Raw genomic sequence first — 23,628 nt, 5'->3', positions numbered from 1 at the left:
AAAACCCATCTCTTTAGGAAAGCTTATGGCCTCCAAGACTAACCAATACCTCACATACCTGTATCTTGCCCTCTCCTAAAGGGCAGCCCACCTTATTTGATTGCAAATTCCTGTCCTAATGTGTTTTACACCCCACCTCCTATAGAATGTAAGCTCGATCGAGCAGGGTCCTCTTCAACCTATTGTTCCTGTAAGTTTATTTGTAATTGTCCTATTTATAGTTAAATCCCCTCTCATAATATTGTAAAGTGCTACGGAATCTGTTGGCGCTATATAAATGGCAATAATAATAATAATAATAATCTTTACATCGAGAGAGAGCCAGAGCCAAGAGACCTCGTGTTTGGAGCTAAGAGACCTTAGCTTGGAGGAAAGACGAGACAGGGGGGATATGATAGAAACATTTAAATACATAAAGGGAATCAACACAGTAAAGGAGGAGACTATATTTAAAAGAAGAAAAACTACCACAACAAGAGGACATAGTCTTAAATTAGAGGGACAAAGGTTTAAAAATAATACCAGGAAGTATTACTTTACTGAGAGGGTAGTGGATGCATGGAATAGCCTTCCAGCTGAAGTGGTAGAGGTTAACACAGTAAAGGAGTTTAAGCATGCGTGGGATAGGCATAAGGCTATCCTAACTATAAGATAAGGCCAGGGACTAATGAAAGTATTTAGAAAACTGGGCAGACTAGATGGGCCGAATGGTTCTTATCTGCCGTCACATTCTATGTTTCTATGTTTCTATGTTTCTCTTTGTTCAGTTACTTTATAGATGTGCCCATACTGACGTCAGAGCATTACTCTAGCCATATAAGGACAAAAACCCCAAATCCACATTCCAGAGCTCTCAGACAAAGAAAGTCTTGTGACTTATACCATCTGTTACTTATGTCAATCCACACATCCATATATAATCAATAGAAACATAGAATATGGGGGGGTTGCATATTTTCATTTATTGTTTGTTTTAATTTTTATTTACATTGTATTTAACGCCCTGGGTGCTACATGTCCACTTATTACACCATTTTAGGGATTGACCCACGTACACCGTGACATCATCTACAGCATGTCTTGCAGATGATTTCACCGTCAATGTGGAAGCACTGCTGAGGTAACCGTGTCAGTTCATAATAAGTGCTAATAACTGTTCTTTTTAAAATAAAGAATTCAATAGTACAAGTTTTTTTTATAAACTGACGTGGATGTTTCAGGGGACTGTATTTAAATCTACACTTTTATTTAGCTAGCCAGATAGTGCAGAGGTTAATACTCCACCTACTGGCTCCCGGAGCCCCAGGTCTGATTCTTGGCAGGTAAGGTACCTGGTCCCTACTTGAATAATTCGTATTTTTATTTTTTATTATACTGCCTTGCAGTGAGCTTGATAGATCCTTGGAATAATCAAAAGTGCCACCTGCTCTCTGCAAATGATAGGACATCAGAACTGGCAGGCAGAGGGTTTGTAAGTACCGCTGCCAGCCCTGGGACGGACCCCCTCATAGGGGCACTGAATCACATTTTCACACCTTGTAAAAAACAAAAAAAGAACCCTTCATCCTGAAACCTGTTTTCCAGCATTTTAAACCAGGAAATGAGTTTTATAGGATTTCCAGGTTTTGGCCCCAAAACACTTCCAAAAAGATATAAATATGTGAGTCAGGAGGCAGAGTGTTAGAGATACGCAGACAAACAGAGATACAGAAATCAGAGAGACAAGGACTGTCAGAGACAGAGAGAAACTAACAGATACAAAGATCAGACAGACTGCCAGAGGTAGAGAGATCGAGACATCAGAGATACATAGGTTGGCAAAGACCAGACAGACAGTGACTGGCACAGATACAGAAACGGGCATAAACCAAACAGACAGTGACTGACACGGATACAGGGACAGACAGAATAAACAGACAGTGACTGGCACAGATACAGAAACTGGCATAAACCAAACAGACAGTGACTGACACAGATACAGAAACTGGCATAAACCAAACAGACAGTGACTGACACGGATACGGGGACAGACAGAATAAACAGACAGTGACTGGCACAGATACAGAAACTGGCATAAACCAAACAGACAGTGACTGACACAGATACGGGGACAGACAGAATAAACAGACAGTGACAGTCACAGAGACCATACAGTGACTGACACAGATACGGGGAACCACAGAGACCATACAGTGACTGGCACAGATACAGAAACTGGCATAAACCAAACAGACAGTGACTGACACAGATACAGAAACTGGCATAAACCAAACAGACAGTGACTGACACAGATCCAGGGACAGACAGAACAAACAGACAGTGACTGACAGAGACCAAACAGACAGTGACTGACACAGATACAGAAACGGGCATAAACCAGACAGTGACTGACACAGATACAGAAACTGGCATAAACCAAACAGACAGTGACTGGCACAGATACATAAACTGGCATATACCAAACAGACAGTGACTGGCACAGATCCAGGGACAGACAGAACAAACAGACAGTGACTGACAGAGACCAAACAGACAGTGACTGACACAGATACAGAAACTGGCATATACAAAAACAGACAGTGACTGGCACAGATACATAAACTGGCATATACCAAATAGACAGTGACTGACACAGATACAGAAACTGGCATAAACCAAACAGACAGTGACTGGCACAGATACAGAAACTGGCATAAACCAAACAGACAGTGACTGGCACAGATACAGAAACTGGCATAAACCAAACAGACAGTGACTGGCACAGATACAGAAACTGGCATAAACCAAACAGACAGTGACTGACACGGATACAGGGACAGACAGAATAAACAGACAGTGACTGGCACAGATACAGAAACTGTCATAAACCAAACAGACAGTGACTGACACAGATCCAGGGACAGACAGAATAAACAGACAGTGACTGACACAGATACGGGGAACCACAGAGACCATACAGTGACTGACACAGATACGGAGAACCACAGAGACCATACAGTGACTGACACAGATCCAGGGACAGACAGAACAAACAGACAGTGACTGACAGAGACCAAACAGAGAGTGACTGACACAGATACAGTGACTGACAGAAATCAAACAGACATTGACTGACACAGATACAGTGACTGACAGAGACCAAACAGACAGTGACTGACACATATCCAGGCTGGGACAGATAGGTTTAGGGGGATGCAAAGAAGTGTTAAAGAGACATACATTTAGAGAGACAATCTGTGTACACATAGCTGGAATAGTACTTTGTGTAACCCCTGACTAGAAACAAAGGAGACACTGAGACAGAGAGAGATAGAAGCACAAAAATTAGACAGCTAGAAGGAAGGATTGGGAGTCACACAGGTAGTCAGGACAGGGAGAGACAAAGCTCCCTCAGATCAGCAGTGAAGATGCCATCCCTTCCTGGACACCTGCTAGTTATCCTGCTGGCCATATTTTTCCCCACCTGTGAGGGGCGCTGTTATTTCCAGGCTCGAGGTAAGTAGCAAATATGGTGTGCAAATGTTCATTCGTATAAGCTTGAGAGAGAATAGGCATGTAACACGCAGTATGTAAATGTAAGGGGGCATGGTCATGGAACATGCATGTTGCTATGTAAACGTGGGGGCATGGTCATGTAACATGCATGTTTCTATGTAAACGTGAGGACATGGTCATGTAACACGCCTGTTTCTATGTAAACGTGAGGACATGTTCATGCAACATGCCTGTTTCTATGTAAACGTGGGGGGGCATGGTCATGGAACATGCATGTTTCTATGTAAACGTGTGGTCATGGTCATGTAACACGCCTGTTTCTATGTAAATGTGAGGACATGGTCATGTAACACACATGTTTCTATGTAAACGTGTGGGCATGGTCATGTAACACGCAGGTTTCTATGTAAATGTGAGGACACGGCCATGTAACATGCAGGTTTCTATGTAAATGTGCGGACATGGTCATGCAACACGCCTGTTTCTATGTAAACGTGAGGACATGGTCATGTAACACGCATGTTTCTATGTAAACGTGGGGGGCATGGTCATGGAACATGCATGTTTCAATGTAAACATGTGGTCATGGTCATGTAACACGCCTGTTTCTATGTAAATGTGAGGACATGGTCATGTAACACACATGTTTCTATGTAAACGTGAGGACATGGTCATGTAACACACATGTTTCTATGTACACGTGTGGGCATGGTCATGTAACACGCAGGTTTCTATGTAAATGTGAGGACACTGTCATGTAACACGCAGGTTTCTATGTAAATGTGAGGACATGGTCATGCAACACACCTGTTTCTATGTAAATGTGAGGACACGGTCATGTAACATGCAGGTTTCTATGTAAATGTGAGGACACGGTCATGTAACACGCAGGTTTCTGTGTAAACATGAGGACTTGGTTATTTAACACGCAGGTTTCGATATAATTGTGGGGGGAAGGTCATGTAAGATAAATTATTATGTAGTAGGAGTGTTTCACCACGCAGGTTTCTGTGTAAGCATGAGTAACATGCGTGTTTCGATGTGTGAGGTATAATGGTCATGTAATATGCATGTATCTATGTATACATGGGGAGATTTGTCATATAAGACATGTTTTTATGTAAGTGTGACTGCAAATGGTTGTATAACACATTTTTATTTCTAAGCATAAATGGAAGGGTGATGGAACATGTACGTATCAATGTGAGTGTGAATGGACATGTTATACACGTTCCTATTTCGATGTGAGGGGGATGTTCATGAAACATTCGTTTCTAGATAAAAGTAAGAGAGAGTGGTTGTGCAACATGCATGATTCAATGTGTTAATGGGAAAGGTAACATGGTCATGGAACACGTGTCTATGTAAGCATGAAGGTGAATGGTCATGTAACATGTTTATGTGTAAGTGTGAGGGTAAATGGTAATAGTGTAGGTGGGGATGGTCATGTAACATGTTTATGTGTAAGTGTGATGGTAAATGGTAATAGTGTAGGTGGGGATGGTCATGTAACATGTTTATGTGTAAGTGTGAGGGTAAATGGTAATAGTGTAGGTGGGGATGGTCATGTAACATGTTTATGTGTAAGTGTAAATGGTAAATGGTAATAGTGTAGGTGGGGATGGTCATGTAACATGTTTATGTGTAAGAGTGAGGGTAAATGGTAATAGTGTAGGTGGGAATGGTCATGTAACATGTTTATGTGTAAGTGTAAATGGTAATAGTGTAGGTGGGAATGGTCATGTAACATGTTTATGTGTAAGTGTGAGGGTAAATGGTAATAGTGTAGGTGGGGATGGTCATGTAACATGTTTATGTGTAAGTGTGAGGGTAAATGGTAATAGTGTAGGTGGGAATGGTCATGTAACATGTTTATGTGTAAGTGTGGGGTAAATGGTAATAGTGTAGGTGGGAATGGTCATGTAACATGTTTATGTGTAAGTGTGAGGGTAAATGGTAATAGTGTAGGTGGGGATGGTCATGTAACATGTTTATGTGTAAGTGTGAGGGTAAATGGTAATAGTGTAGGTGGGGATGGTCATGTAACATGTTTATGTGTAAGTGTGATGGTAAATGGTAATAGTGTAGGTGGGGATGGTCATGTAACATGTTTATGTGTAAGAGTGAGGGTAAATGGTAATAGTGTAGGTGGGAATGGTCATGTAACATGTTTATGTGTAAGTGTAAATGGTAATAATGTAGGTGGGAATGGTCATGTAACATGTTTATGTGTAAGTGTGAGGGTAAATGGTAATAGTGTAGGTGGGAATGGTCATGTAACATGTTTATGTGTAAGTGTGAGGGTAAATGGTAATAGTGTAGGTGGGAATGGTCATGTAACATGTTTATGTGTAAGTGTGAGGGTAAATGGTAATAGTGTAGGTGGGAATGGTCATGTAACATGTTTATGTGTAAGTGTGAGGGTAAATGGTAATAGTGTAGGTGGGAATGGTCATGTAACATGTTTATGTGTAAGTGTGAGGGTAAATGGTAATAGTGTAGGTGGGAATGGTCATGTAACATGTTTATGTGTAAGTGTGAGGGTAAATGGTAATAGTGTAGGTGGGAATGGTCATGTAACATGTTTATGTGTAAGTGTGGGGGCAAATTGTAATAGTGTAGGTGGGAATGGTCATGTAACATGTTTATGTGTAAGTGTGATGGTAAATGGTAATAGTGTAGGTGGGAATGGTCATGTAACATGTTTATGTGTAAGTGTGAGGGTAAATGGTAATAGTGTAGGTGGGGATGGTTATGTAACATGTTTATGTGTAAGTGTGAGGGTAAATGGTAATAGTGTAGGTGGGAATGGTCATGTAACATGTTTATGTGTAAGTGTGAGGGTAAATGGTAATAGTGTAGGTGGGAATGGTCATGTAACATGTTTATGTGTAAGTGTGAGGGTAAATGGGAATAGTGTAGGTGGGAATGGTCATGTAACATGTTTATGTGTAAGTGTGAGGGTAAATGGTAATAGTGTAGGTGGGAATGGTCATGTAACATGTTTATGTGTAAGTGTGAGGGTAAATGGTAATAGTGTAGGTGGGAATGGTCATGTAACATGTTTATGTGTAAGTGTGAGGGTAAATGGGAATAGTGTAGGTAGGAATGGTCATGTAACATGTTTATGTGTAAGTGTGAGGGTAAATGGTAATAGTGTAGGTGGGAATGGTCATGTAACATGTTTATGTGTAAGTGTGGGGGCAAATTGTAATAGTGTAGGTGGGAATGGTCATGTAACATGTTTATGTGTAAGTGTGGGGTAAATTGTAATAGTGTAGGTGGGAATGGTCATGTAACATGTTTATGTGTAAGTGTGGGGGCAAATTGTAATAGTGTAGGTGGGAATGGTCATGTAACATGTTTATGTGTAAGTGTGAGGGTAAATGGTAATAGTGTAGGTGGGAATGGTCATATAACATGTTTATGTGTAAGTGTGGGGTAAATTGTAATAGTGTAGGTGGGAATGGTCATGTAACATGTTTATGTGTAAGTGTGGGGGCAAATTGTAATAGTGTAGGTGGGAATGGTCATGTAACATGTTTATGTGTAAGTGTGATGGTAAATGGTAATAGTGTAGGTGGGAATGGTCATGTAACATGTTTATGTGTAAGTGTGAGGGTAAATGGTAATAGTGTAGGTGGGGATGGTTATGTAACATGTTTATGTGTAAGTGTGAGGGTAAATGGTAATAGTGTAGGTGGGAATGGTCATGTAACATGTTTATGTGTAAGTGTGAGGGTAAATGGTAATAGTGTAGGTGGGGATGGTTATGTAACATGTTTATGTGTAAGTGTGAGGGTAAATGGTAATAGTGTAGGTGGGGATGGTTATGTAACATGTTTATGTGTAAGTGTGAGGGTAAATGGGAATAGTGTAGGTGGGAATGGTCATGTAACATGTTTATGTGTAAGTGTGAGGGTAAATGGTAATAGTGTAGGTGGGAATGGTCATGTAACATGTTTATGTGTAAGTGTGAGGGTAAATGGTAATAGTGTAGGTGGGGATGGTTATGTAACATGTTTATGTGTAAGTGTGGGGTAAATGGTAATAGTGTAGGTGGGAATGGTCATGTAACATGTTTATGTGTAAGTGTGAGGGTAAATGGTAATAGTGTAGGTGGGAATGGTCATGTAACATGTTTATGTGTAAGTGTGAGGGTAAATGGTAATAGTGTAGGTGGGGATGGTTATGTAACATGTTTATGTGTAAGTGTGAGGGTAAATGGTAATAGTGTAGGTGGGAATGGTCATGTAACATGTTTATGTGTAAGTGTGGGGTAAATTGTAATAGTGTAGGTGGGAATGGTCATGTAACATGTTTATGTGTCAGTGTGGGGGCAAATTGTAATAGTGTAGGTGGGGATGGTTATGTAACATGTTTATGTGTAAGTGTGGGGGTAAATGGTAATAGTGTAGGTGGGAATGGTCATGTAACATGTTTATGTGTAAGTGTGAGGGTAAATGGTAATAGTGTAGGTGGGGATGGTTATGTAACATGTTTATGTGTAAGTGTGGGGGCAAATTGTAATAGTGTAGGTGGGGATGGTTATGTAACATGTTTATGTGTAAGTGTGAGGGTAAATGGGAATAGTGTAGGTGGGAATGGTCATGTAACATGTTTATGTGTAAGTGTGAGGGTAAATGGTAATAGTGTAGGTGGGGATGGTTATGTAACATGTTTATGTGTAAGTGTGGGGGCAAATTGTAATAGTGTAGGTGGGGATGGTTATGTAACATGTTTATGTGTAAGTGTGGGGGTAAATGGTAATAGTGTAGGTGGGAATGGTCATGTAACATGTTTATGTGTAAGTGTGAGGGTAAATGGTATTAGTGTAGGTGGGGATGGTTATGTAACATGTTTATGTGTAAGTGTGGGGTAAATGGTAATAGTGTAGGTGGGAATGGTCATGTAACATGTTTATGTGTAAGTGTGAGGGTAAATGGTAATAGTGTAGGTGGGGATGGTTATGTAACATGTTTATGTGTAAGTGTGAGGGTAAATGGTAATAGTGTAGGTGGGAATGGTCATGTAACATGTTTATGTGTAAGTGTGAGGGTAAATGGTAATAGTGTAGGTGGGAATGGTCATGTAACATGTTTATGTGTAAGTGTGAGGGTAAATGGTAATAGTGTAGGTGGGAATGGTCATGTAACATGTTTATGTGTAAGTGTGAGGGTAAATGGTAATAGTGTAGGTGGGAATGGTCATGTAACATGTTTATGTGTAAGTGTGAGGGTAAATGGTAATAGTGTAGGTGGGAATGGTCATGTAACATGTTTATGTGTAAGTGTGAGGGTAAATGGTAATAGTGTAGGTGGGGATGGTCATGTAACATGTTTATGTGTAAGTGTGAGGGTAAATGGTAATAGATCACATATATATTTCTATTTAAGTGTAAGTGGGAATGGTCATGTAACGTAAATGTGAGAAGAAATGGTCTTGTTTTTATACAAAACGAGGGAGGATGTAACACACTTGTTTCTATCATGGGGGGGGGGGTTGTCATGTAACATGCATGTCACTATGCAGGAGCGTACCTAGAGCATTTGGCACCCGGGGCGGATCCTGTGTTTGCCCCCACCCCCCCCCCCCCCACCCCACTGCAAAAATGTTAAAGTAGTGTTTTCTTTTTTTGTTAACTGTATTGCACAAATTTGTAAACTTTGTAAAGCCCATGTCAGCCCCCTTCTACAAAACCCCTGTCCTGCCCCTTTCCTACAAAACCCATGTAGTGCCCCCTTCTACAAAATCCCTGCATTTGCCTTCCAATTCTCTGCTCAGCCCCCCTTATACAAGACCCCTTTCCCAATACAAAATCCCCGCACCCCTCATATGCAGTTACAGGCAGACAGTCACATATGTTCAGTTATAGGCAGAGAGCCACACACAGTTACACACACACACTCATAGGCGTGCGCACGGGGTGTGCCGGGTGTGCCTGGGCACACCCTAATCCCCGCGGCACGCACTATGGATTGAGTCCTGCAGGAACAGCGTTCCTGCACTTTTCTTTTAGCAGGAACGCTGTTCCTGCAGGCACTCAGCGCCCCAAATGCCCCCTTCCTCCCCGTGTTCCCCCGTCATCCCCCCTCTCTCCATATCAGCCTCGGCGAGGGAGCTGTGTGCTCTCTGCTCCCTCTCACCGCGCGGGCTGTCTGCAGATGCTGGGAGCCGGAATATGACGTCATATTCCAGCTCCCAGCTACAGCAGACAGCCCGCGCGGTGAGAGGGAGCAGAGAGCACACAGCTCCCTCGCCGAGGCTGATATGGAGAGAGGCACCCTCCCCACTGCACCCCAGGGACAAGTCCACACCAGCTCTCCAGGTAAGGAGGCTGGGTGGACATTTTTTTATTAAAAAAAAAATAATTTGTGAGTGTGTGTCTGTGAATGTGTGTGTGTGTGTGTGTCTGTGAGTGTGTGTGTGTGTGTGTATGTGAGTGTGTGTGTGTGTGTATGTGAATGTGTGTGTATGTCTGTATGTGTGTCTGTGAATGTGTGTGTCTGTGTGTGTATGTGTCAGTGTATGTGTGTCTGAATGTATGAGTGTGCGTCTGTGAATGTGTCTGTGAGTGTGCGTGTGTGTGTACGCATGTATGTATATATGTATGTGTATATATGTGTGTGTATATATGTATATATATACACACACAAGTGTATATTATTTTTTTTGGGGGGTGGGAATCTTGGGAGAGTTCCCACACATTATTCCACAGCACTTGTACCCTTCCGATCTCCCCTGTCGGCTCACACAGAGCCGGCGCTATCTGAGTGCCGGCTCTGCTCTAAGCCTCCATGGGCCGGCAGGGAGATCAAAGATCTACCTCACCGGCCCACAGCAGCATGGAGGGAGGCAGGAGAGGACCAAGGGAGCTCTAGACAGCAGCTCCGCTAGGTTCCTCTCACGATATCTGAGCGTTGCCGCATCAACGCTCAGATCTTGCGAGAGTTAACTCTAGCCCCGCAGGCTAGAGTTCACTCTCCACTGGACCACCAGGGATGACACATGGCAGCAAGGATGCCCCCTCCCTACATAAGGTCAGAAGGGAGGGGGGATATTTACTAATCTGCCCCCACCTCCACAATCCCTCCAAACATACAGCGCACACACACACACATACAGCACCTACACACATACAGCACCCTCACACACAGCACACTCATACATACAGTACACATACAGCACCCTCACACAGACAGTACACTAACCGCACCCTCACAAACACACACAGCACCTTTACAAACACACAACACCCTTACACACAGCACACTAACAGCACCCTCACAAACCGCACCCTCACAAACACACACACACAAACACCCTCACCCACACATTACATTACACTAACATCACCCTCACACACACATCACACTAACAGCACTTGCACACACACACACACAGCAGTGTGTGTGTGTGTGTATATATATATATATATATATATATATATATACACACACACACATATATACATGCGGCGTGTGTTTGTGCTTTAGGGTGCACACCCTAATGCAATAGGCTGCGCACGCCTATGCACACACTCCATAACAGGCAGACACACACACGAGAACAGGCAGACAGGCACACACACACACAGTCAGTAACAGGCAGACATGCATACACAGTCAGTAACAGGCAGACACACACACAGTCAGTAACAGGCAGACACACACACACTCAGTAACAGGCAGACACACACACACACACCCAGTAACAGGCAGACAGGCACACACACACACACTCAGTAACAGGCAGACAGGCACACACACACACACACACACTCAGTAACAGTCAGACAGGCACACACACACACAAACTCAGTAACAGTCGGTCAGGCACACACACACACACACACTCAGTAACAGGCAGACACACACACACACAGGCAGAGAGCCACAAACAAAGACAGACAGACAGGCAGGGAGACAATTACCTCTTTCCATTATGACTGGAAGGGGGGAGTGGAGGCAGTGCAGTTCCTGTAGTCAAGTTAGTGGGGAGGCAGGGACTCCTTCCTGCTTCCCTCTTCCTGTGCAGCAGTTACCAGGGGCTTCTGGCCGCTGCCATTTTAGCCCTGCCTCACGATAAGCTCTGCCCCACTATTTTTTTTCATACACCAGGGTGGAGAATAATGACATCCTCCACCCGAGCACCTACTCTAGCTCCCCCCTACCTTCTCTAGCTCCCCCCCTTACCTGCTCAGGCTCCGCCCCCCCTTACCTGCTCTAGCTCCCCCCCCTTACCTGCTCTAGCTCCCCTGCACTCCTGTCACCCGGCCATGTGTGAGCCCTACTTGGTGGCACCTGGGGCCACTGTCACTATGTCATTGTGGGGTGGATGGTCATGTAACACGCATGTTTCTTTATAATCGTGGGGGGATTGTCATGAAATATGCATGTTTCTATATAATCATGGGGGGCTGGTCATATAACATGCTGCTGCCCAGGAGTAGTGGGAGTTTGAGCACAGGACTTGTTTTAGTATATTTGTATCACACAGCCATGTTACAGTGCTGCTGCCCATCCCATGTGTTCCCTATAAAGGGTTAATATGCATGTAGGGCTTTCAAAATAAAATACCCCTCTCTGTCTCATTAGAGATGTATTTACCTGATGCTGAAGGAAGCAAGGTGAATTGTTAGTGTAGGGACCCACCTAAGAGGTTTGCCTTGACGTGGCTGGCGGACTAACATCTAATGGCCATTGGAGTGAAACATAAATGCTCCAGTTATGTAAATATGCACAGGGATTTGGGGAAGTGCACAAACAAGGTAGCCTGATTGTTTGTTGTACTCCTATAGGGGGTGCAATATAATATAAAGAACTTGTTTTGCTTCCTGCCCTGACCCATCAGACACTACATTAAGTTTCCATTTCTGTTACCACGGTGTGTGAGAGCAGAGGGTTAATACGGGGAATATCGTCTTATTCGTATATGTCTATAAAAGAGGATGTTTCAGAACCAGTCTATGGTCTCTGGCAGCTGAACATCGGGCACGCACTCTACATGAAGAGAATCAATGTTTGCATGGAAGCTGGTGGGATTATAATATCTCTCAAAATGTCCATTAGATGTACTAAGGGTTGGTAAATTGCAGTGACCGGTGTAGCCAGTATAAAATATTAAAGAGTGTGAAATGGTATCCCCCCTCTCTCTCCAGCATCATGTCAATACGCAGGACGAAGCTTTGGCTTGGGAGAGTCCTGGCTCGCCAACAACTGTCAGCTCTGTACTTGCCTCCATCCGGTGGGAGTTGGCTGCTGTGATATGTGAGTATAGGCACAGAAATTTATAACCACCGCATTTTATAAATCCCTATTGTCACAAATGCACCCTACTTCAAGAGTGCGCGTGACGTAATTGTGGTGGTGAAAGGGTTAAAGTTCACTATTTGTCTGCACTAGACCGGAAAAAAATGACAAAATCCCCCTCAACACCACCAAGACAATTTATAAATGGGGTGCCTTGGTCCCACAAGTAAATCAAAATATACAAAAATATAGAAGACAAGCAAATTATTCACACCAACAACAGATTAAAAAAAAAAGGGATAAAATAACAGAAAGTCCTAATCACTTACTCTTTAAAGTAAATACTTCTGCCCAAGAGGGCCTGGTAGGAAGGATGGTGACTCACTTAGAATTAGATTCTATCCCCAAGTAAGTACCCATATGTGACGGACCCTCCGTCAATCGATGCTCCTAGTGCTTACCAAGGACCATCAGCACCGCACCAGACACCATAAGCACTGCAGATCCCACGAACCGCCGCAGCTTGGCTGGGAACGCACCGTCCTCTTCCCACCCTGGACCTACGACAAGGCTCCAGGTTCCAGTGGGTGAACCTCTCCTCCAAGAGAGAGAAGCAGGAACAAGCTGTTAAAAGAGCTTAGTCATTATAATCCCTGGCGAGTATAGTGATATAGCAATCCCCAGGGTAGATGAGACGAGGCTCTATGTTAAGGGTAAAACAGGAACTCAGCAGATATGAGGGTTTATTGAACAGCTTGGTCTTTTATACAGTTTTCCCCACAAGGTTACTACCCAGGTGGACCTTGTGGGGCACAGGGACACAGGAACAACAAGGCAATAATAACATAGTTTTACATTCAGTCACTCCCATGCAGTGTACACAATCCCTCCCCTCTGCCTGTGATATAATTAACGAAGACAATGGACTAACTCAACTAACTCTAAGCAGAAAAAAAAAACATACATTTTTACAAACCCCAAAATACAACATATCCCCACAAAAGTCACATCCCCTGATAGCCCCGATCTGAGTGAACAACATATCCAAAAATCACCCAGATTGGTTCAGGAATTTCCATTGAAGTTTTATTTTTGCCCCACCGTGCACATCGTCCCATGCCCATAACAGTTCCATATACTCGACAACAAAACACTGCTGGACAATTTAAGATGGCTGCCGCCACATGTTTGAAAGGGGCATTGTGCCAAGTCCCAATATGCACATATAGTGTTTTTAAAAGGCAATACACCCCAGGGGCCATGGTCACAGGGCAAGAGGCTGGCAAGCAGGCCTCTCGAGGCCTCTCCAAAACCCAGTCGCCACACCAGACATTTCAGTATCATTGGATATATACCCCCTGTGGATTACCATGCCTGTTCTAGAGGTGAAGTTAAGGCGTATCTATAGAGATACTGAGTGACCCACCCCTTGTGTTCCAGACCAACATCAATCCAAATGGAAAACAGGAAAAAGGCGTATACCGCGCCTAGTAATTTATATATGCAAAATATACATACATATGTTCTTGGATATTCCAATAAGTAAATTTAGATAAAAAATAATAGTGCAATACAGTAAACTTTATCTTGAAGCAGTAAATATAGCTATGTACAGTCCACTCACATTTATATGAGCTATAACAGAGCTCAGCTGTGATGCGCTTGGACGGTACAATCCCCGTCTCAGGATATGTTGTTGTAGTTGACACGAATATTTCCAAAGTGCAGTGTGCGTGGTTAATATAAAAAAGAAATAGCAGCCAATGGTGAACTAAGTACTAATAATAAAATAAGTAATAAATGATATTGTACTTACAATTTCTAGAGCATAAAACTTGCTCTAGTATAAACAGCTTAGGTGGTATAATCCCCACCAAGGATATTCAGGATCCAGGAAGTAAGAAAAGAATGAATATAAAAAGTAACTTTAATATAAACAAACAAATTGAAAATCAATAAAGGGTATAGAATATAAAAGAAAGTCCCACTTAACGCGTTTCGCCTGATAGGCTTCTTCAGAAGTGTGGTATAACCTCCTTTAGGGTCCGTTTTTATATGCTTCTTAATGTGTAAATGGTGTCCTGGTGTATCTTCTTCCTGGTTCCTGTTGACACGCACGCGTCATACCGGAAATGACTTCGGCGTCGTCTAATAGTTCGGAATAGTTCAGTAATATTTATATAAATAAATTGATAATAAAAAGATCTAAAAGGCAGTATATACAAAAATTTAATACCTATGTATGCAATGTTAAAAACATAGATGTGTCTGAACAATTTCTTTTAAGGCGCATTATTTGACTTTTTGGTATGCTGTCTAGCCATATTTTGTTATGACAGCTATCAGTACTTATATAGTTATTTACATTTACGTCTTTGAAATGTATTTTAGTTTGTATTTTATTATCTTTAATATATATGTTTAAATACAGATAGGTCACCATAGTGTTACTAAAATCCGCAGTTAAAACTATGCCTTCTTCATTAATATTTAAAAAAGAAATAAAATCCTTAGCTGAACTAATAGGCCCCCTCCAAACGAATAGGAGGTCATCTATGTATCGAGAGTAGGATACCAGGCTTTCCACCCAGTCATGCCCCCTCCAGACGGACCGGTCTTCCCACTCCGCCATATAGAGGTTGGCATAACTGGGTGCAAACCTGGTACCCATATCCGTACCAGTCTTTTGCAGATAAAAAACATCTTTAAGGGGGCGGGGCCTGACCGCTGCAGGGAGAGGACGCAGACCTGGTTAGCTCCTGCCCTGCAGCAACAATTAAGCTGAATTAAACCACCTAAACGGGACCTAATCGGCCCAAAAAGGCTACCAACCGGCAGGTGACATCAAGGGGCACACAACTATGCCACCCAAACGACAGAACTGGTATACACCACCTGCCCTACCTATGAGGCCTACACGCGTGGTCGGCGCGAGGGAGATGGCCGCTCCCCCGCTGACCCCCACAGCTGGCAAGCGGAGACCAGACCCTCGTTCCCCCCCCTCTGGACCGGTGGGGTTATCCCGGTCTACCCTCGAGAGACCCTGGCACGACCCGGCGAGAAAGCTGAGGAGACACAGGGTCCTACAACAAGCGATGGCACTACACCTAAAATGGCGGAGACCGCATGCTCCCCCTGTACTCACAGCGAGCAGCAAGACATAGGGCACCGGCTGGACAGGGCCTTCCAGGCTTTCTGGGACAAGCTGGAAGCCCTTATGTTCCCGGAGAGCACTAGGGCAGTACCTGCCATCAAGCCACATACACACCCAAACGAGACCGCACGGGTGCAGGCACAGACATCCCAAGTAGAAGGGCGGCAGCAGCAAGACACTAGCCAGCAGCAGGAGACCGAGGACCGGTCAGATGGCAATAGGAGAAGGCAAGTAATCGAACAGAGGCACACTAACCTGACCTCCCACCAGCCTCACAGTGAGGGCTTGTCCCCAACGACCAAGGCAGAGGTGCTAGAGGAGAGGGAGACCTTACAGCATGTACCCCCACCAGCGACAGTTAACTTTACCGCCAAGTACAGCGCACTTACAGCGGAGACTTTACACGCACGTCCTGCAGTGAAGCCACAACAGCACCAAGTACAAGCCAGAGAGCTCACCTCAACAGCAGTACCAGGGAGTACCCCTCCAGCGACAGTCCCTACCTGCAGACCCACAATAAATCGGGACAGCCTGCAATGCTCAGATTGGCAACAAGACTCTGTGCACCTCCGGTCGGGAATTGGTTAACCTGTCCTCACCGCATGGACTTAATGGCCATCCACCTTACCCACTGTAAAACAGGGGATATGGCATTCAATTCACCTGGAAAATGAACGCTATCCTGTCTCTCACCACCTTTTATTTTCTCATGTGATGCAAATGTACAGCATATACAGTAATTGCAAGTATACACCCACAACTCATTCAGCGTGTCCTAAAGTATACAGCATAACGCTACCTATATTGCTCTACTTTACTTAGAAAGCACCCATATGTGGAATACCACGGCACACACACACAGCTTTAGGTGAAATGGTGTCTCACTGTGTGCTCATAGATAAATGCAACATACCCTGCCAAGCTACTCACACACGAATAAGCCTATTAGCTAATTGTCTTAATCGACTTGATGTTTTCTTTCATCTAAGTTTCAACGTTCTCATATAGTCACACAAGTTTAGGTGATCCACACTGACCGCTTCATATGTATTGTCGTAATGTGTAACATGTCTGCTTAATCTACAATCAGAACAACTTTACATGTTTCAGCCTAGCATCTGACACAGCATATTAACCTACTGCGTGGAAACAAAAGCGTTGTTTTTATATGTTATGTTTCTCAATCTTTCTAAGCCATGTACATCATTAATGTCTTATCCTGTTTATATAACTACTAAAAAAAGTGCAATGTCAATAATGCCATGTAACAATGCGTGTTTGCAAACTTGAATGCACCAGCTATTGTGGCAGTGTAAATTCACATGTTAATCTTATGCACGAACAAAAATAAATAATAAAAAAAAAAAAAAACATATTTAAACCAAAAATAGTTATGTTTTAAAATTAGATTTATGCCTTCAATTATAAAATCAATCTGTTCTTGAAATATTGAGTCATCTCGTTCTAAAATGGATCTTATCGCTTGACATCCCTTATCATGTTGAATAATCGTATATAATGACTGTACGTCACAAGTATATAGTCATCTTTCCAGGTGATAGTTTCCAATTTTTTTAATAAATCTATTGTATCTTTCAGATATGATCTTGTTTGTCTGACGTACGGTTGTAACATTATATTGATATATTCTGATAGATTGGAAAGGAGGGATCCTATCCCAACACAATAGGTTGTCCTGGGGGATCATTTGGATTTTTGTGAATTTTTGGAAGGAAGTATATAACTGGGATTTTTGGAAATTGTATATTTATATAATTATACTCTTTTTCACTTAAAATGCCAATATCTCTTCCTTTTTTTAGATATACATAAAATTCAGATTTTATATCTGCTGTTGGGTCTTTATTTAGTTTAATATATGTATTACCATCATTTAGCTGTCTAAAGGCTTCTACTTCGGATCTTTCTTTGGATGACTGGGTGGAAAGCCTGGCATCCTACTCTCGATACATAGATGACCTCCTATTTGTTTGGAGGGGGCCTATTAGTTCAGCTAAGGATTTTATTTCTTTTTTAAATAATAATGAAGAAGGCATAGTTTTAACTGCGGATTTTAGTAACACTATGGTGACCTATCTGGATTTAAACATATATATTAAAGATAATAAACTACAAACTAAAACACATTTCAAAGACGTAAATGTAAATAACTATAAGTACTGATAGCTGTCATAACAAAATATGGCTAGACAGCATACCAAAAAGTCAAATAATGCGCCTTAAAAGAAATTGTTCAGAAACATCTATGTTTTTAAAACAAGCTAACACATTAGGAACCAACTTATACATAAGGTTAAAACCCAAGTGAACCAAAGTAATTCTGACTTTTCCCTGCCAAGTGTTTCAGAATATAATAATAAAAATAAACAACTGAAACATTTTTAACAAAACATTGGCACTTACTGAAGGAGGACGAGATCCTAAGAAAAGTAATTCCTGATAAACCAAAAGTAATATTTAGAGGAGCACCGAATCTTAAAATGCATTTAACAAAAAAATTTTTACAAAAATAAGTCCTAATAAAATTAATAATTTTATGGATAAAAAAGGTTTTTAGAAATGCAACTGTTGCATGGCGTGTAAAAAAAAAAAACACAAAAATAATTATTACTAACTTAAGGTCAAATAATACTGGTAAAATATATACGTAATATAAAAGAGGTTATTACATGCAACAGTAAAAATGTAATTTATTTATTGGAATGCCCGTGTGGCCTCCAATATGTGGGTAGAACTATCAGACCACTAAAAACGAGAATAGCAGAACATTGTAGAAACATAGAAAAAGGTCTATTAAACCACTCAGTACCAGCTCATTTCTGCATGCATAGTAATGACCCTAAACACCTCACGTTTATTGGGATTACAACTGTTAAGAATCACTGAAGAGGAGGAGATGGTGTTAAAAAGATTGGACAAACAGAAATGCAATGGGTGTATCAGCTAGACACCCTACACCCGAATGGGTTTAATGTTAATTTTGATTTATTTAATTTTTTATGATACCAATTTTTATATTTTAAGTATACTCCAATTTTTATATTTTTTATCTTCAACATTCTTACCAATCTTTTTTACAGCAACCCTAATATGTATGTTTTACTAATGCACCTTGGTATTATACCATCTAATATGCACTCTTGGATAAGGTTCATTTATAATGTACTATTATTATATATATGTAGTTGGATGCAATTTATCCTCAGTGTATTTTAATTAAAATGCATAAGTTATGTGTATTTAACATTGCCATGTTTGGTATATCGTTTTAAAACGCAATTATGTGTCTTATAGGTATTACATTTTTGTATATACTGCCTTTTAGATCTTTTTATTATCAATGTATTTATATAAATATTACTGAACTATTACGAACTATTAGACGACGCCAAATTAATTTCCGGTATGACGCGTGTACTGCGTCACTTCTGGCATGACGCGCATACCGCGTCATTTCCGGTATGACCCGTGCGTATCAACAGGAACCAGGAAGAAGATACACCAGGACACCATTTACACATTAAGAAGCATATAAAAACAGACCCTAAAGGAGGTTATACCACACTTCTGAAGAAGCCTATCAGGCGAAACGCGTTAAGTGGGACTTTCTTTTATATTCTATACCCTTTATTGATTTTCAGTTTGTTTGTTTATATTAAAGTATACTCTTTTTAGTTACTTTTTATATTCATTCATTTCTTACTTCCTGGATCCTGAATATCCTTGGTGGGGATTATACCACCTAAGCTGTTTATACTAGAGCAAGTTTTATGCTCTAGAAATTGTAAGAACAATATCATTTATTACTTATTTTATTATTAGTACTTACTTCACCATTGGCTGCTATTTCTTTTTTATATTAACCACGCACACTGCACTTTGGGAATATTCGTGTCAACTACAACAACATATCCTGAGACGGGGATTGTACCGTCCAAGCGCATCACAGCTGAGCTCTGTTATAGCTCATATAAATGTGAGTGGGCTGTACATAGCTATATTTACTGCTTCAAGATAAAGTTTACTGTATTGCACTATTATTTTTTATCTAAATTTTTTTCCGAGGTTCTGACTTATTGGAATATCCAAGAATATATGTATGTATATTTTGCATATATAAATTACTAGGCGCGGTATACGCCTTTTTCCTATTTTCTGTTATCTATTCACAAGGTTTTGGGAATCATTGTTCTGTATACTGCTGCCTGTTCACAATCCACTATAGTGAGCGCCTATTACCCCTTTTCTTTTTATCAATCCAAATGGAAACATTTGGTTCGATCTTCTCTTATGTACCTGCCATAGAAATAATAATTATTTTCCCATTCTATAATATGGCGGACATGACAATTCCTTCCATTATAGTTAAGTTATGACAATCATGTTTGGGCTTATTAAAAAAAATGGCGCTTGTCACATTCTAAATATAACAAAAATGAGGCTTAATTATTTTTCGGTGGGTAAATATGATTTTATTTATTTTTTGCTTTTGGATCTGATATTGGAACAAGGCTAATGGCCATTAACATAGCAAAGAGATTGACCCATCAATTAAGAAGTACAGGTCATATGGCTGGGCCAGACATTCATGCTTTTCCAGTGTAGAATCTCACACCTTGCAGAGCCTTTGAGTAATCACAGGATACATTCAGAGGATAAACCCCTTTTCACATTCCTATGCAATTTACATTACCCCTTCTATCATACAATAAAATGAACCCCTTTTGACCTTGACAATATTCCATCTCTACCAAGCAAGCAGATTATCTATGTGCTACACAAATTACATTAAAGGACAATATTCCATAGTGCAATAATGAGTTATGCACCCTTGCTGTGACACCTATCATTTTCTATTTTGATGATTTTTTCCAATATTGTTTTTTTATATTTATTGTACTCTCACCTAGAGTATTGTGTTCAGTTCTATAGAGCAGATCCCAGGAGGACTAAGAGCGGCACTCTATAGATCCACAGTATGATGGCTCTGATATTGATTTAGTGTAAATGTTCATTCTACACTTGTTTTTTTCACCATCCAAGGAGAGTGACAACAGTAACTGCAATTTGTATAGAATGCTGAAATGCCCTTTTTTAATCCATGTTTCTGATCTCAGCACCCAGCATCCAATTGACTTCCCTTCATGGTGTGAAGCTCGATACAACCCTCAAACCTGTCAGATCTCCGTGGTACAGAAAGCTAATCCAGATCTACCATGTGTGCACAGTGCAGAGTATGAATGGGGCTCAGCAGGCACACCAGAACCTACCTCGCAGGCCGTCTACCCTACACACATGGGAAGATAAAGACAGTACTTTGAGTGGATTTAATGTACTTTTATGACTTGTCTGCTCTCCTCACCTGACCAAGAATTCCATTCCATTATCTTGCCCACAATCTCTGCATGTCCGGAAAGCAAGGAAGGGTATTGAGAGCCAGAACGTGGCTCCTTGCTTGGAAAGACAAGGGCAACCAAAAAAAAAAAAAAAATATTAAAAAAGTATTGCCCAGGAAACTCCTATCACTAGTATGTATACTTGCACACCTTAGGGGTTAGAGACAGACTGAACTGCCCTCTAAATCACCATAATAATATGCATATAATCTATTGGCTCTTAAAGATATTCCCTTACACTTTCCACAGATTGAAGAACAAATATGCAGTGGAGTAGACTTTGAATTTCTATTCCACTGCCTACAATACGATTGGTGGATTAATCAAATCAATAGTAAAGCAAAATAGCATATAAATACCTAATATGGACCACTAAGTGTTGCTAAGCAATAAGTCATTCCGTAACACACATACCACGAACGCCCACTATGCTGCTGCCTAGTTGTCCCAGTGTATAATGGGACACATTTAAATAAAGGGGCTACTTGTAGCACAGTCTAAATCTGTTACCTGACAGAAAGCGATCTTTATGGGATACAATGAATTTGGGACTGTTTCCATGTGCTCATTCCACCACAGTTGAACCCTTTCTGTTTAAGTGCACCCACACATATACTTTCTAAGAGGATAGATAGGGCATTCTTTTCTGATACCCTATAGTTAAACATCACACAACATTAAAAATGAATACAATTGTAAAACTGGGGGAAAAGAGGAAAAAAACTAAAAAAAAACAACACAATTTTGCTTAGAATTTCTACACAAGTACAACAAAATGAAAACTCACAATAGATTCTGTTATCAGTCTTGATATTAAAAATTCTCAGCATATATGTATTTTTGGTTTATTTGTGAAAGTTTTGCAAAGTGTGAATTAAAGGTAAATCTGTAAAATGTGAGTCCCTCAGTAATTTTAACAGAAGTCACAGCATTTCACAAACCGTGAAGGCCAGAAAATGTTATCCCCAGACATGACAATGTCAGATTCCTCTGAATGATTGAACTATCCCCAGACATGACAATGTCAGATTCCTCTGAATGATTGATTGATTGATTGAACTATCCCCAGATATGACAATGTCAGATTCCTCTGAATGATTGAACTATCCCCAGACATGACAATGTCAGATTCCTCTGAATGATTGATTGATTGATTGAACTATCCCCAGATATGACAATGTCAGATTCCTCTGAATGATTGAACTATCCCCAGACATGACAATGTCAGATTCCTCTGAATGATTGATTGATTGATTGAACTATCCCCAGATATGACAATGTCAGATTCCTCTGAATGATTGATTGATTGATTGATTGATTGAACTATCCCCAGATATGACAATCTCAGATTCCTCTGATTGATTTATCGGACCCATGATACTTTTGGGCAATAAAAGGAGTCACAGTAACAAAGTGTCCGATACCTCACAAGGTGCAGGTTTTCTTTGAAAACTTTTATATAAACATTCTTTAAATAAAAAAAACAAACAAAAAAAAAAACTCACATTAGCGCCATGAAAATTCCACATGGAGAAAATCAATGTTTCGTGATCTAGCGACCAGCCCCCAGTCAACTGAAATTATACACTATTTAACTTAATGCGAAATGCAGCACTAGAGACAACTAAAGGAATATACATCCACAAATGTAACACAAATGTACAGAGAGCTCTGAGGATCTCATCTCGGTACCTAATGGCAGTCAGGCTACCTCTGTCGAGCACATGAAGGGCTGTGCGGCCCCCAAAGAAATGCCACCCCACACCATTACTAACCCACTGCCAAACCGGTCATGCTGGAGGATGTTGCAGGCAGCAGGTCGTTCTCCACGGCGTCTCCAGACTCTTTCACGTCTGTCACATGTGCTCAGTGTGAACCTGCTTTCATCTGTGAAGAGCACAGGGCGCCAGTGGCGAATTTGACAATCTTGGTGTTCTCTTGCAAATGGAAAACGTCCTGCACGGTGTTGGGCTGTAAGCACAACCCCCACCTGTGGATGTTGGGCCCTCAAACCACCCTTATGGAGTCTGTTTCTGACCGTTTGAGCAGACACATGCACATTTGTGGCCTGCTGGAGGTCATTTTGCAGGGCTCTGGCAGTGCTCCTCCTGTTCCTCCTTGCACAAAGGCGGAGGTAGCAGTCCTACTGCTGGGTTGTTGCCCTCCTACGGCCTCCTCCAGTCTCCTGATGTACTGGCCTGTCTCTTGGTAGCGCCTCCATGCTCTGGACACTATGCTGACAGACACAGCTCGCATTGATGTGCCATCCTGGATGAGCTGCACTACCTGAGCCACTTGTGTGGGTTGTCGA

The 23,628-nt window shown here is 41.4% G+C and overlaps 1 protein-coding gene across 1 annotated transcript; it reads left to right on the top strand.

Annotated features, from left to right (window-relative positions):
• Positions 1-3,264: 3,264 nt before the first annotated feature.
• On the top strand, positions 3,265-21,450 carry MSMP (microseminoprotein, prostate associated). Its single transcript, XM_063456675.1, has 3 exons — positions 3,265-3,495; positions 12,656-12,764; positions 21,039-21,450. The coding sequence occupies exons 1-3, from the start codon at positions 3,408-3,410 to the stop codon at positions 21,226-21,228; spliced, it is 387 nt and encodes a 128-aa protein (XP_063312745.1). The 5' UTR covers positions 3,265-3,407; the 3' UTR covers positions 21,229-21,450.
• The last annotated feature ends 2,178 nt before the right edge of the window (positions 21,451-23,628 follow it).

Source organism: Pelobates fuscus, chromosome 5, assembly GCF_036172605.1.
Source record: "Pelobates fuscus isolate aPelFus1 chromosome 5, aPelFus1.pri, whole genome shotgun sequence".
NCBI lineage: Eukaryota > Metazoa > Chordata > Amphibia > Anura > Pelobatidae > Pelobates > Pelobates fuscus.
This window is presented reverse-complemented; position numbering and strand designations above follow the sequence as displayed.